The sequence below is a fragment of the Panthera onca genome, chromosome E2 (genome assembly GCF_046562875.1).
Source record: "Panthera onca isolate mPanOnc1 chromosome E2, mPanOnc1 haplotype 2, whole genome shotgun sequence".
Taxonomy (NCBI): domain Eukaryota; kingdom Metazoa; phylum Chordata; class Mammalia; order Carnivora; family Felidae; genus Panthera; species Panthera onca.
Genome location: NC_138353.1, coordinates 2,837,664 through 2,851,181, shown reverse-complemented (window position 1 = coordinate 2,851,181; position 13,518 = coordinate 2,837,664). Strand labels below are relative to the sequence as shown.

At 52.0% G+C, this 13,518-nt stretch overlaps 1 protein-coding gene across 2 annotated transcripts; it reads right to left on the bottom strand.

Moving 5' to 3' along the window:
• Positions 1-2,138: 2,138 nt before the first annotated feature.
• Positions 2,139-9,718, bottom strand: RFPL4A (ret finger protein like 4A). Of its 2 annotated transcripts, none has more exons than XM_060652623.3 (3): positions 9,438-9,718; positions 4,680-4,974; positions 2,139-3,088 (listed from the first exon to the last, which is right to left on the bottom strand). In XM_060652623.3, exons 1-3 carry the CDS (start codon positions 9,483-9,485, stop codon positions 2,511-2,513), a joined length of 921 nt encoding a protein of 306 aa, XP_060508606.3. In that variant the 5' UTR covers positions 9,486-9,718; the 3' UTR covers positions 2,139-2,510. The 2 variants fall into 2 exon arrangements, with proteins under 2 accessions (XP_060508606.3, XP_060508607.3); XM_060652624.3 differs by lacking the exon at positions 9,438-9,718 and adding an exon at positions 6,354-6,706.
• Between the last annotated feature and the right edge of the window lie 3,800 nt (positions 9,719-13,518).

The window sequence follows — 13,518 nt, the reverse complement described above, 5'->3', positions numbered from 1 at the left end:
TCTGTCCTTGCCGTCGATGGGCGCGGTGGCTGAATGCACGGGGCAGCGGCAGCTTCAGCACCCAGAGAAGGGAGGGCCTGGGGTGCTGGGAGCACGGGGGCAGGTGGGCGAGCCCCGGTCTTGGTCTTCCCGGGGCTCCAGGGACCCGGCGGGCTGGACCCTCCTTCCATGGGGCGGGGAGGGGCGGGGGGAGACAGAAACACGACCTGGGTTTGCTGTCTAGAAGTCCTGAGGGTCTGTCCCCAGACGGCGGCCGCAGCACTTAGCGCGTCCCCTCTCGTTCCCTCGGTATGAACGCACGTCAGCTCCAAAGCCCCGGTGCCCCCGCCTCGTCCCTCTAAGAGCCCCGACCCCCTGATTAGGCCTGCACGCCGGGTTTGTAGTGACCGGCCCCCACCTGAGCGCTGAGGAGCCCAGCCGGCCGTTCCTGCCTCACTGGCTTGCTCCTCCTCCTCCTCCTCCTGCGAGTCGCTCGGACTCCGGCCCCAATGTTGTGGGGGCTGGTGGGGGTCCCGGTGGGTGTGTCTGCAGGGGCCTTGGGCCACCTGTGCCAGGGCCGGAGGGGACAGGCCGGCCGGGGCTTGTTTGCGGGGGAGTGTGTGGGTCTGTGACCCGCCCGGGCACCGGAGGCCAAGATGGAGGCAGAGGCCCCGCCCACTCACAGGCCTGCCCCCCCGCGTCTCAGGACGTGTGCTCGCGCGGCCCACTGCGCTAGCTGCTAGCGCTCAGGCTCCCTTGCGTTCGGTGTCCCCGCCTCTCACCTGTGTCCTAGAAGCTCGACACAGAGCCTGCTTCGGCCAGCCTCTGCCTCTGCCTCACCTTCCCTTCAGAACTCGTCCGCCCTCGATGCAGAATCCTGACCTACTTGGCCCCCCTGCCGCCTGGCCCGGCACACGGGACCCCGCACCCCTTCCACGCTCTCAGTGTGCACACGCCCCGCTCTGTGCTGCACGGGACCCATGTGCAGTCAGCGCATGACGCCCCAACTCAGGTGGGCAAACTACGGCCGCGGCCGCTGCTTATTTTTGTAAATAAAGTTTTATTGGAACACAGCCGCTGTTGTTTTCCTATTGTCTGTGGCAGCTGCCGCTTACACAGATAGCCTTCCGTACGTGTGGGCGACACCACGTGGCCCGCGAGCCTAGTGTACTTACTGCCGACTGAGAAAAGTTAGCTCCCTGCACGGCCTTGTGCTTTGAGTGACTTCCAGCCCTGCAGGCCCGTCGGGCCCCAGCCCCTGGGACAAGGACACGCCTGCCGTGGGCCCGGTCTCTGCCCTCTGTTGCTTCCTACTGAGTATTTCTGTTTTTTCTTTCTGTGTTTAAGGCTAATTCTTTTTCATCACTCATGTATTTTAGTTTGCACATTTGTAATTTCAGAGTTCTATTTAATGATTCCTTCTTAAACGCGTCTTCTGGACGCTTTCGAGCAAACACGACTCTAGACAACGGTGCTCTAACCTGCTTGCCAACCCTTTGATGCCGGCCTGGCTGTACCGGGCCGGCCCCCCTCATCCTCGGCACCCTGGAGGCCCCTCCTGAGAACTGCACACGGGTGGCCCCCTCTACTGCCGGGGGATGTGCTAGCCTGCGTTGATGCGGGGCCCTGTAACAGTTAACCGCGTCCGGTGCTCTCCAAGGGGAGTGGACTGCAGGGGGAGAGGCCCTGTGTCAGTCACCTGGGGGTGTTCTCACCCGTTCACTTACCGTCACTCCAAGCCTAGCCCTAACTAGGCAGCGATAACTGAACATTAGAAAATAAAGTAGGATGACTTCGGCACACAAAAAGGAAATGTTAAAAATGGCGCTGTATCGGAAAGGGGTGGATCCTGCCGGGTGACAGCCCCGCCCCCTGCCCGCAAAGAACCTCCCTGGGCTGACAGTGGTATGTTTGCTGTGTGTGGAAACCCGGGGTGGGGGGGGGGGGGGGGCGTGCAGCCCAATGCAGAGTGACCAGGGGCGAACCTCTTGCTTTAAGCTGGCACTCCGGTGGTACCAAGTGCATCCGAGCCCCCGTGATGCCAGGCTGCCACCTCCTGGACGGCCCTATCTGCCTCCTTCCCGCGTTCCCGGACTGGTGTGCACTTGAAAGGAATGTGTGCCTTTCAGCGGTTGAGTAAAACCGAAAACACACACACACACATTTTTACTCTTTACATAGGTCTTGGTCCACACATCACCTAGGAAGTCAATTAACCCGTTGGGTCACATCCAAGTTTTTACTTCGTTTATAACCTCCATTACACACTAAGTTAATACTGCAGAAAATAAAAAACACTCAGAAACTGATCTGAAAACTCAGAACCCAGTCATCGGAACAGAAATAGGAACAAGTCCCCAGAGAGACAACTGTGCTGACGCTTAAATGCTTTGATGTAATTAGCGTTCAGGATTCACCAGCCGTTGCGTGTTTTCCTGCCACGTCTGCACCACGCACGTAACTGGCAGGAGAGTTCCCGGCTCCGGCTGTGAGCACACGAGAATTCTCTACAAATGTTCCGTATCGGAGGTTCATTTGCTCTGCCCAGAACCCGTGGGGTTGCCGGCAACGCCTGGGCTCCTCACAGGACAGATTCTCAGGACTTCTTGACGGTCCGTGGTCGGATTCCCAGGAGCAAAAAACGGACGCAGCGTCTCCGCGGCAGGAATTTCAGTGAATGTGAAAATGTGGGATCCGTCGCTAACGTGGTAAAAGGAAACGGTGCCAAAATTCATATCCAGGAAGACCCCTACGCGGTGTAACCGGGGGCTCACCGAGAGAACAGTCACAGGCATGGTGCCGGCTTGGAAGAGATCTGTCCTCAGACCCACCGTCCAGAAGCCAAACTCTGAGGACAGCAGAACCGGCCCTTGCCGATGAGCAGAGTCTCTGCAAACACCCACATCCCATTCCTTGCTGGTCCCCACGTCCACCTCCCAGTAGTGGCGGCCAGAGGAGAACCCAGGGGAGCCCAGCACACAGAGGGCATAGTCGAATCTCTCGGCCCGGGGCGTCCGGTTCTGTCTGGAACACCCGCAGTGGACACTCTTCAGGTCCTCAGAAATGACGAGGTAGCCGTTGGCCGTGTCAACGTCCAAGGTCACGTCCACTGTGGGAGAGAGAGAAGCCAGTCAGCAAGCACACGTGCCCGGCGGCCCTCTGCACGTCTGCTGCAAAGGCCCAGACGTCTCGGCCGCGGTCACCCCTTCACCCTCTGCTCCGTGCTGCTCGGAATTTCCCCGGGGAAACTTCCCTGGCCCCTGAGGAGGTCGACTTTATAGACAGAGTGGGTGACGGTGCTCAGAACTAGTCCCTCTGACTCCTAGCGTGTGTTCTCTTCACACCAAGTGATCCGACCGAAGACGCCGGGCGGCGTGGTCTCAAATTATCATGCAAAGTCGTGCGGGCCCTGCTGACCTGCAGGCATCAGGTGAATGTGTGAGGGACGGAAACTAGTGCACTTAGTGCAGAATAACAGTAAATATGCAAGTTTTTCACATATTTCGTTGTCTTGGCCGGTACCTTCCTCGTCTACCGATGTTGAGCAGACAAGTGCATCCCGGGCCCTTGCTCCCTGGGGTCGTAATCACACAGAGGAGTAAGGCTGGGGGTCCCGAAGGAGACGGGTGAACTCTGGACAGTCCAGGCAGAGGAAGGGACCCCCGTGGACACCAGTGGGGACGTGCTGGGCTCTGGCAGTGACACAGACACAGGGCAGTGCCAGAGGGGCAGGGGGTGGGAGGAAAAGGACTGTGGGTGCTGCCCACGTCTCTGGCTTGCCCTGTAGGGAGGCCAGGTGACCGCATGGGTGGAGCCAGGAGCCTCGGAAATAAACCCTCTGGACCGAACACCAACTGCTGCACTTGGCGTCCCAGCACACAGGTGTTTGGAAGATGCCCAGACCCTCTGACCGCCACAGGGGACGTGTCGAGACCGGTCACGTTTCTGGGACACGGCTCACCATCTCAGATTCAGGTTGCAAGGAGCTGGAAGTAAACTCCGGGAACACAGAGACCCGCGTCCTTGGCACGACGCTGTGGGCTGGCGTGCCCACCCCAGCACCCTCCTCACAGCCCATTCACACCCACGGGACCCGCCACCCCTCAGGACCTAGCACAGGGGAGTCGGGACAGAGCCGGGACAGAGCCAGGAGGAGCAAGGGCTCTGTGGGCTCCGAGGAGCCTGGGAGGTCCCTCCTGGCATCCTTGAGCACGTTAGATGCGCAGCTGAGCCGTGAGAGTCCACGGTAACCCTGGCTTGGGAGAGAGTCAGGCGTGACTCCTCTCGGGTGCAGGCCACGGCCGGAAGCTGAAATTATTTTCTCATAGACGGCGCTAATCTGTACTTCCAGGAAAGCACGACCGGGCCTTGGAAAGCTATGTTTCAGCTCATCCCCTTAAGGAATGGGTAGGCAGGGGGCGCCTGGGTGGCTCAGTCGGGTGAAATGTCCGACTTCGGCTCGGGTCGTGAACTCCCGGTTTGTGAGTTCGAGCCCCGCGTCAGGCTCTGTGCTGACAGCTCGGAGCCTGGAACCTGTTTCAGGTTCTGTGTCTCCCTCTCTCTCTGCCCCTCCCCCATTCGTACTCTCTCTCCCTCTGTCTCAAAAATAAATAAACCTTAAAAAAAAAAAAAACATTAGAAGAAACGGGTAGGCAGGCTGCGTCTTCCAGGGCATTTACGTGTGGGGACAGGCTGTATACCTTGGAACTTGCGTATCTTTGGGTTCATCCGTAGAACAGCTCGCAGCTGGGGCTCTAACTCCTTGATCTTTGCAACCAGCCTCCCAAGCTGGCTTCCGGGCCTGATGTCCTCCTTCTGAGAGACCACGGAGCAGGAGGGGCACAGTAGGCCCGCCCCGTCGGGCTCCCTCTGCAGCGAATCCAGGCACCGCAGGCAGCAGATGTAGCCACATTTCAGGTACATGGGCGTTTCGAGGTAAGCCAGGCACACGAGACACCTGCTTACTTCTTTAAAGTGTTCGGCCATGGCCCCTGTCTGGGGAGAGACGTGCACGTTGGAATTTCCATGAGGCCTTGGGCCACTCTCCCCTTTACACCCGCGGTGATTTGCAGTCACTACTAACTGGCGGCAAAGGTCCCGCACACGTACAAACATACGGGACTCACCGCCCTTGGGTTCTGAGGTTTAAGATGCTGGACGGGATGAAGGACACGATTCACCCTCAGGCCCTAAGTGGGTGGTGAGAGGGGCCCTACCGCACCCGAGCTGTCCCAGCTGGTGGCCGGCCAGCCACCCCTGGCTAGGAGCACCCCGGGTGGGGCTTGTCCACACAGAAAAGTGCGGCGAGCGTGAGACACGCACGCGCGTAGCGGGGAAGACCCGACGAGACGCACAGAGTGTGTATACCCTCTCATGCAGAACTTCCAGAAACCAGTTCATGCTGGGAGGCTTACATTTTGCTAAGGTCGATTAGATTTGCCTCATTGTCTGTGAGGCTGCCAGAGAAGGAGTTTGATCCACAGGTGGGTCAGCTCCTGGGCAGCCAGGACCGCACCCCCCTCCCCCTGCAACCCCACCCCCATCCCCCTCAATCCCCCCCCCCCCCCCCCCAACCCCTAGCAGCTACCCCAGCTGCACAGGACAGAAGCCGCAGCAGTGGCTGGGGCTTTGCTCACCACGTCTGCGTTGGCCAAGCTCCGTTCTGGCCCAGCACGGGGCGACCGTCCCGAATCTGCAAGGTGTGGGGAACCTACGTTCTGCCTGCCGCTCCCTTCAGAGGGGCCCAGGACCCCAGGAGCACACTCTGTGCCTGCACTGAGTTGGCATCAGACGGCACTGGCTGCATTTATCGTTCGCTCCCTTCTGAGACTTTGCTTTCTCCTATGAGTTCTTGTAGATATTTAATATTTTTCAAGTTTTCTTTTTTTTTTTTTTTTTATTTATTTTGAGACAGCGTGAGCAGGGGAGGGGCAGAGACAGAGGCAGAGAGAGGATCCCCAGCAGGGTCCGCACTGTCAGCACAGAGCCCGATGCGGGGCTCGAACACCCAGACCGTGAGGTTGTGACCTGAGCTGAAACCCGGGTGCCCTCAAAGTTTGAAAAAATTCAAAAAATTGGCTACAGTTGGCACGCAAAGTTATGTTAGTTTCAGGCGTACAAGTGATTGGACGGGTCTGTAGTTACGCTGGGCTCAGCACGAGGGTCCCCCGACCACACTGTCAGAAGCTCACTGACCATGTTCCCTGCACCTGCCTTTCCTCCCCGTGACTCACTCCCTAACTGGAAGCCGGGACCCCCCTCTGCCCTTCACCCGTGCCTCCCACCTCCACCCCAACCCCCCTGGCAACCGCCCTTTTGTCCTCCGTACTTATAGGTCTGTGTAGACACTTGGGAAATAAGAAGGTTGTACGCACCTCTTCTGCTCTGGCCCCAGGTCTTGTCCCAGCAGCAGTTCTGAAGTGAGATCTCCCAGGAGGGGCTTTTTATTAGCACTGCTCCCCGCCCATCCCACCCATTTCCTCCCCTCTAATCCAGTCAGAATTGGATGAGTTCTAGCATCCGTGGGACTTTTCTCTGTTAGAGAGGCCACCGAAAACAAAGGAGGTTAACTTCAAAGTGTTACTTTTAATGTGATAAGACCACAAGGTTGCCTCGGGATCATTCTAGACAAATGTTGCATCTTTCCTCTGTGGGTGGTAAGAATTGGGGTTAGGGTTAACATTTTTTAAAGGTATGTCATCCTTATTGATCCCTATACGTGAATGAGGCTAGCTACAAATAGTTTTTTTTTTTTTAATTTATTTTTGAGACAGAGAGAGACAGAGCATGAACGGGGGAGGGACAGAGAGAGAGGGAGACACGGAATCCGAAACAGGCTCCAGGCTCTGAGCTGTCAGCACAGAGCCCGATGCGGGGCTCGAACTCACGGACCGTGAGATCGTGACCTGAGCTGAAGTCGGACGCTTAACCGACTGAGCCATCCAGGCGCCCCTAGTTTTTTTTTTTTTTTTTTTAACATTTTCTTCTTTTTTTTTTTTGTAATGTTTATTTATTTTTGAGAGAGAGAGCTGGAGTGGGGGAGGGGCAGAGACAGAGGGAGACACAGAATGGAAGCAGGCTCCAGGCTCTGAGCTGTCAGCACAGAGCCTGACGTGCGGATCAAACTCACAGACTGTGAGACCGTGACCTGAGCCAAAGTCGGGTGCTCAACCGACTGAGTCACCCAGGAGCCCCATCAAATAGTTTTGGTCATGAAGGTGAATTCCCCCATTTTGGTCCACACAAATGGTTAAGCCCACTCAGAAGTCTCTCCCCAAATCACACGGACTAGGTCACGGCCACTTCTCCACAAGTGTTTTCTCCACAAACGTGAGGACCCTTGCTTAGAAATTCGGTAAACATGGGGCGCCTGGGTGGCTCAGTCGGTTGAGCATCCGACTTCGACTCAGGTGATCTCATGGTTCATGGGTTCAAGCCCCTCATCGGGCTCTGTGCCGACAGCTCAGAACCTGGAGCCTGCTTCAGATTCTGCGTCTCCCTCTCTCTGACCCTCCCCTGTTCATGCTCTGTCTCTCTCTGTCTCAGAAATAAATAAACGTTAAAAAAATTAAAAAAAAAAAAAAGTTTGGTAAACAGGGGCGCCTGGGTGGCTCAGTCGGTTGGGCATCCGACTTCGGCTCAGGTCACGATCTCGCGGTCCGTGAGTTCAAGCCCCGCGTCGGGCTCTGTGCTGACAGCTCAGAGCCTGGAGCCTGCTTTGGATTCTGTGTCTCCCTCTCTCTGCCCCTCCCCCGTTCATGCTCTGTCTCTCTCTGTCTCAAAAATAAATAAACATTAAAAAAAAAAAGTTCTGTAAACAAACCCCAAAGCCCATCCCTGACGACAAGTGAGCCCGTGAAGGTCTGGCTTCACGTTCTTTACAGAATCAAAGCCTGAAGATGTTTTACAATATTACCATGGGATGTGCTCCATCACAACAGAGATGAGATACATAGGAGGAGGCATTTCTTTTCAATCACGTGCAAAAGCTGTCCCTTGCAGTTTAGAGAACTCTGTGTTGATCACAGATTAAGGGGCAGGATGAGAAAGTGGGAGACAGCGGGGCTGGGAGGATGTTTCCCCACGTGTGAAAGTCGACTCGTCTTTGGGAGTTGGGACTCTGGGCGGTGACGGGGACTGTCCTGGACGGGGACCCCAACCTGCGCCTGGTGAGGCTTCTCCTTTGGAAATCATTATTTGATTTCAACATTAGCAATGGATCTCATACCTTCACCTTGACCACATTTTCTGCTCCTGAGGAGATATAGGTCCAAGCTGACAGAGGAACAACATGGTCGCTAAGTAATCACGTTGTACTGTGGTCCAGAGTAAGGTGAAATGGAATTTCGCTGCACATCATCCCCTCGTAGGAGATCCCCCCCCCCCGACCCCCCGTATTACAGCCAATCACTGACTAGAGAAAAGAAATCCCTTCTTGTCATCCGTCTTTAATGCACATTAAAAACATTTTTCTAATGTTTATTTAGTTTTGAGAGAGAGAGAGAAAGAGAGAGAGAGAGAGAGAGAGAGAGACAGACAGAGCATGAACAGGGGAGGGGCAGACACAGAGGGAGACAGAATCTGGACAAAACAGGCTCAGAGCTGTCAGCACAGAGCCCAAAGCCGGGCTCCAACCCACGAGCAGTGAGATCATGACCTGAGCTGAAGTCGGACGCTTAACTGACTGAGCCACCCAGGCTCCCTACTGCACATTTAAAGTAAAAAAAAAAAAAAAAAAGTAAATTGTGTGAAAAATCATTTAAAATATTTTGAAATTAAAGATGAGTCATGGGGCACCTGGGTGGCTCGGTCGGTTAAGCGACCGACTTCGGCTCAGGTCGGGATCTTGCCGTCTGTGAGTTCGAGCCCCATGTCAGGCTCTGTGCTGACAGCTCAGAGCCTGGAGCCTGCTTCGGATTCTGTGTCTCCCTCTCTCTCTGCCCCTCCCCTAGTCACGCTCTGTCTCTCTGTCTCTCTCTCAAAAATGAATAAACATTAAAAAAAAATTAAAAAATAAAGATGAGTCATAACAAATAGCTCATAAATATAAATATAAACATAAATATAAAACACATAGATTTTCGCAATGAAATTTGGGGTTTGGTTTTTGTTAAATATTCTCCTACTTATTTTGTCCTTGATTCTCCATATATAAAAAGCCTGGGCAAGATTTGCTTTGTGAGTGTCTTAGGCTTCTAACAACCTCTGATAAATGAAGTAATTCTAAAACCTGACTCGGGTCAGCTCGCCGCCACCCCCAGGAGGCCCCCTTGTGCCTCTCGGTTCTGGTACAGGCTTCCTGCCTCCACCCTACTTTCCCAGACAACCTGGAGAGGCCCGGGACTCCCCTGCTGCTAGGCGGCTCCGTTTAGCAAACGTCTATGCCTGCTGATGCCTCGGGACACCTTGACTGCCTGCTCTTCACAAGACTATTTAAAATCACCGCAGTGTAAACTCACAGGTACATGATGTCCCATCCTTCCTTCAGCGTGGAAATACTTCAGCATGTTTGATCTGGCGAAACTCCAAGAAAGTCACAGCCCCTTGGTTGTTCCTTCCTATCGGGACCTTTCCTCTGGTCCCAAGACAAATCTTTCCTCTACCTTGTGTTCCCAGGACAGTTTGTAAACCCTTCTCCTGTAAGGGTTAAATTGTAGCGTAGGGCTAACACTTAGCTTGAAAAATAACAGCTTTGTTCTGACACTGAAGGTCAAAAGATAACAGCCTTGTTTTTACTCCGGTAAATCACGGCTTCATACTCTTGTAAATCAGGCTTCACCAAGGAGGGAAACAAAAGCTCAAAGAAAAGAGCATCAGAGACAAGGTCAAGGAGATCCACCGGTCACAACTTAGCGGCAGAAAGTCTAAAATAAACACCTCATTCGGCAACTGTTTCTAACTCATCTGGCAACTGTTTCTAACTCATCTGGCAACTGTTTCTAACTCATCTGGGAACTGTTTCTCTGTTCTGTTCCCAGGTAATGATAAAACGATGTGATCGGCTTTAAAAACTCTGTACCCCAGCTGTTCCGGGCTGCACTCTTATCAAGAGTGTTGGTCTAGATCGGTCGGCCTTGCCTCTCATTGCAATAAACTTTGTTGTGACTGTCACTGGTGCCCATAGCATTCTGTTTCAGGAGTCGTGTGGATGCAACACTCCTAGAATCGTTCTCCGCAGACTCGTGTGTCGATCTTCAGGTTTCCTTGTTGAGACAGCCGCTCGTGAAAGCTGGTACCGTGGCCTTGATCTTTGACATTAAATAGCAGAGTATTGGCACATCATTGCATAGGAATGACGCACAATGTCATTTAATGCTTGAACTGTGATCATTTACACTTGATTTAGTCACTTAAACTTTAAATGATTAAGTCTAAATTTTAAAGTCAATCTTGTCTTTTTCATTTTTTTTCCCCGGATTAAAAGAAATTTTTTTTTAATGTTTATTTCTGACAGAGACAAACAGTGAGTGGGGGAGGGGCAGAGAGAGAGGGAGACACAGAATCTGAAGCAGGCTCCAGGCTCTGAGCTGTCAGCCCAGAGCCCGACGTGGGGCTCGAACCCACGAACCATAAGATCATGACCTGAGCTGAAGACAGATGGACACTCAACTGACTGAGCCACCCAGTGCCCCAGAAAAATGGCTTTTTAAATCACATGTAAAAGCACGGGAAATTCCTCTGAGTTTTGGTAAGGCATGGTAAAAAGGAAACATTAAGAGTACATGCAAGGTATTTGTGATACATGTCTCGGGTGTAAAGATTACATTTCACATGAGGAAAAGGAAGGAGAGCTTTGAAAAACAGATTTGGGGATGTCACAAGCCCAGGACAATCAAGGTCTTACTTTATCCTGTGTTGAATCTCACTGTTCTGTAAGGTGCTTACTGCCACTGAGCTTTGTTCTTTATTTTAATGCCTCCGTTTTCCTCCTCATATAAATAATAATTGTTCATTTGTGAAAGTTTCCAAACCCAAGATAAGCAAATAGAAAATGCGAAACAGACAAATAAAATATCAAACAGGGGAAAAAAAATGGTCACAGTGGAATATCATTTCAATCTATTACAGATACATGAGTTTTAGAATTTTGTAAAGTTAAGGGGTGCCTGGGTGGTTCCGTTGGTTGAGCGTCCGACTTCGGCTCAGGTCATGATCTCACGGTTTGTAGGTTTGAACTCCAAATTAGGCTCTGTGCTGACAGCTCGGATTCTGTGTCTCCCTCTCTGCCCCTCCCCTGCTCACGCTCTGTCTCTCTCTCTCTGTCTCTCAAAAATAAACGTTAAAAAAAATTTAAATATCTTTTGGGGCGCCTGGTGGCTCAGTTGGCTAAGCACCTGACTCCTGATTTCCACTCAGGTCATGATCTCACGGTTCATGAGATCGAGCCCCGCCTCGGGGCTCAGTGTGAGCCTTCTTGGGATTCTCTCTCTTCGTCTCTCTCTACCCCTCCTCCCCTCAAACTAAGTAAGAACAAAAAACTTTAAGTATCTTTTATTTGCAGCAATATTTATGGCAAAAAAGAATCAAAGGAATGTTCTCATTGACCTAACAAGGCATCCCAGATAGTTTCTAGTTTGTTTAATGAACCTCTAAAAATAAATTTCTGCAAACATAGAGAAAAACATGTCTGAGGAAATGATTCTGTTCACTGACGAGGCTTTACAGAATGTTCTGAGTAGGCTTTATTCATTTTCTTTATCTGAATATAAGACATTTTATCACTTTAGGTATCAAAAGGGCTTACAACTAAATAAGTTTGTTACATGGGGGTAGGACATAGTTTCTCAGTTCTCACCCACACCCTTAATAGGTGTGGTCTGAGTAATATAACCTCTGCCTGGGTGGGAAATTCCAACTTCTGCTCGGATGAAATAAAAATAAACCAGATCAGAGAGGCATGGTGGGTGTGCCCAAGGGGTGAGGGTAGGAGAGAGTGTCCAGTGGAGGGCCAGGTGTTTGTGCATTTCCCACCAGAAGGGGGCGTCCTTTGTAACCTTTGGAGGCCCAAAGACAGAAGCAGCCAACAGGAGAGGTGAATCTGGAACCCAACAATGGCTTTGCTTTCGAACTTCTGCAGAGTTCTAGAAAGGATGGCTTGAGGTAGCTAGAGGGAGAGAGTTTACTCACTCATTGAGCTGTTATTGGCAAAGCTTTGACTATCTGCTTTGGCTATCTACACACTTTTTTAAAAATGCTTTTTTTTTTTTTTTTTTTTTTTGAGAGACACTGCAAATGGAGGAGGGGCAGAGAGAGAGGGAGACACAGAATCTGAAGCAGGCTCCAGGCTCTGGGCTGTCAGCACAGAGCCCAATGGGGGGCTTGAACCCACGAACCGTGAGATCACGACCTGAGCCAAAGTCAGACACTTAACCGACTGAGCCACCCAGGTGCCCCTCTAAATTTTTTTTTAATGTTTATTTTTTGAGAGGGAGAGAGAGAGAGAGAGAGAGACAGAGCACGAGCAGGGGAGGGGCAGAGAGAGGGAGACACAGAATTTGAGGCAGTCTCCAGGCGCTGAGCTGTCAGCACAGAGCCCAATGGGGAACTCGAACCCACAAACCGTGAGATCATGACCTGAGCCAAAGTTGGACACTTAACCTACTGAGCCACCCAGGCCCCCCGGAACACTTTTGTTACAAGTCAACTCTCCCCTGTAGGAGGGCTGGTAGACTTGATTTTCAGTACCCAGACTGGAGTCATGTGTTTACATAAAATAAAGTATCATCTGATACTCCAAGCATGGTTGGCCAACACCCTCTATGAAAGTCCAGATAGAAGACGTCTTTGGGGGCGCCTGGGTGGCTCAGTCGGTTGACCGACTGAGAAGGACAAACACTGCATGATTCCACTTGAATGGGGTATCTAAAAGAGACCCAAGGAAGCAGAGTAGATTGGTGGTTTCTGAGGGCTGGGGGAAGGGCAAGGATGGCGTTACTGTTCCCGGGATATAAACTTCTGGTTATGCAGGATGAGTGAGTTCTAGGGCTGTGCTGTGCAACATTGTGTCTACAGTTAACAACACTGTATTGTGCACTGAAGACTTTGTTAAAGGTACAGGTGTCGTCTTAAGTGTTCTTATCACAGTAATAAAAAGAAAGACATTCGTAAGATCTAACTTCTGCCTTTTCCATCCCTGGCGAGTTATTCGAGAATACTCATCGGTTTCCTCATCTATAGATGCTCCCCATTGTAGGTGCTGTTGTGGAAGTTTAAGAACTTGCACAAGATGATGGGACAGCAGAAGTCAGATATTCAGATCAGGAGAGAGTGGCTCCTGTGGGAGAAGATTGCCCACAAAAGCCCGGCGGTTATATCATACAGGGGGATGTAATTAGTAGTGTCATCAGAAAATCCATCAGTCAGCAGCTGTCAGCAATGCCTGAAGGAAGATTGCTCACACCTGAGGTGGAGAGAACACGCCTAAATGGTTTCCCATCACCTCCAGAGTGTAGACGATCAAGAGTCATGCCAGCCAATGGGGAAGGAGAGATTTTATGGCCAATCAAAGTTCAGGCACAGACTTTTAGTGTGGCTTCCACA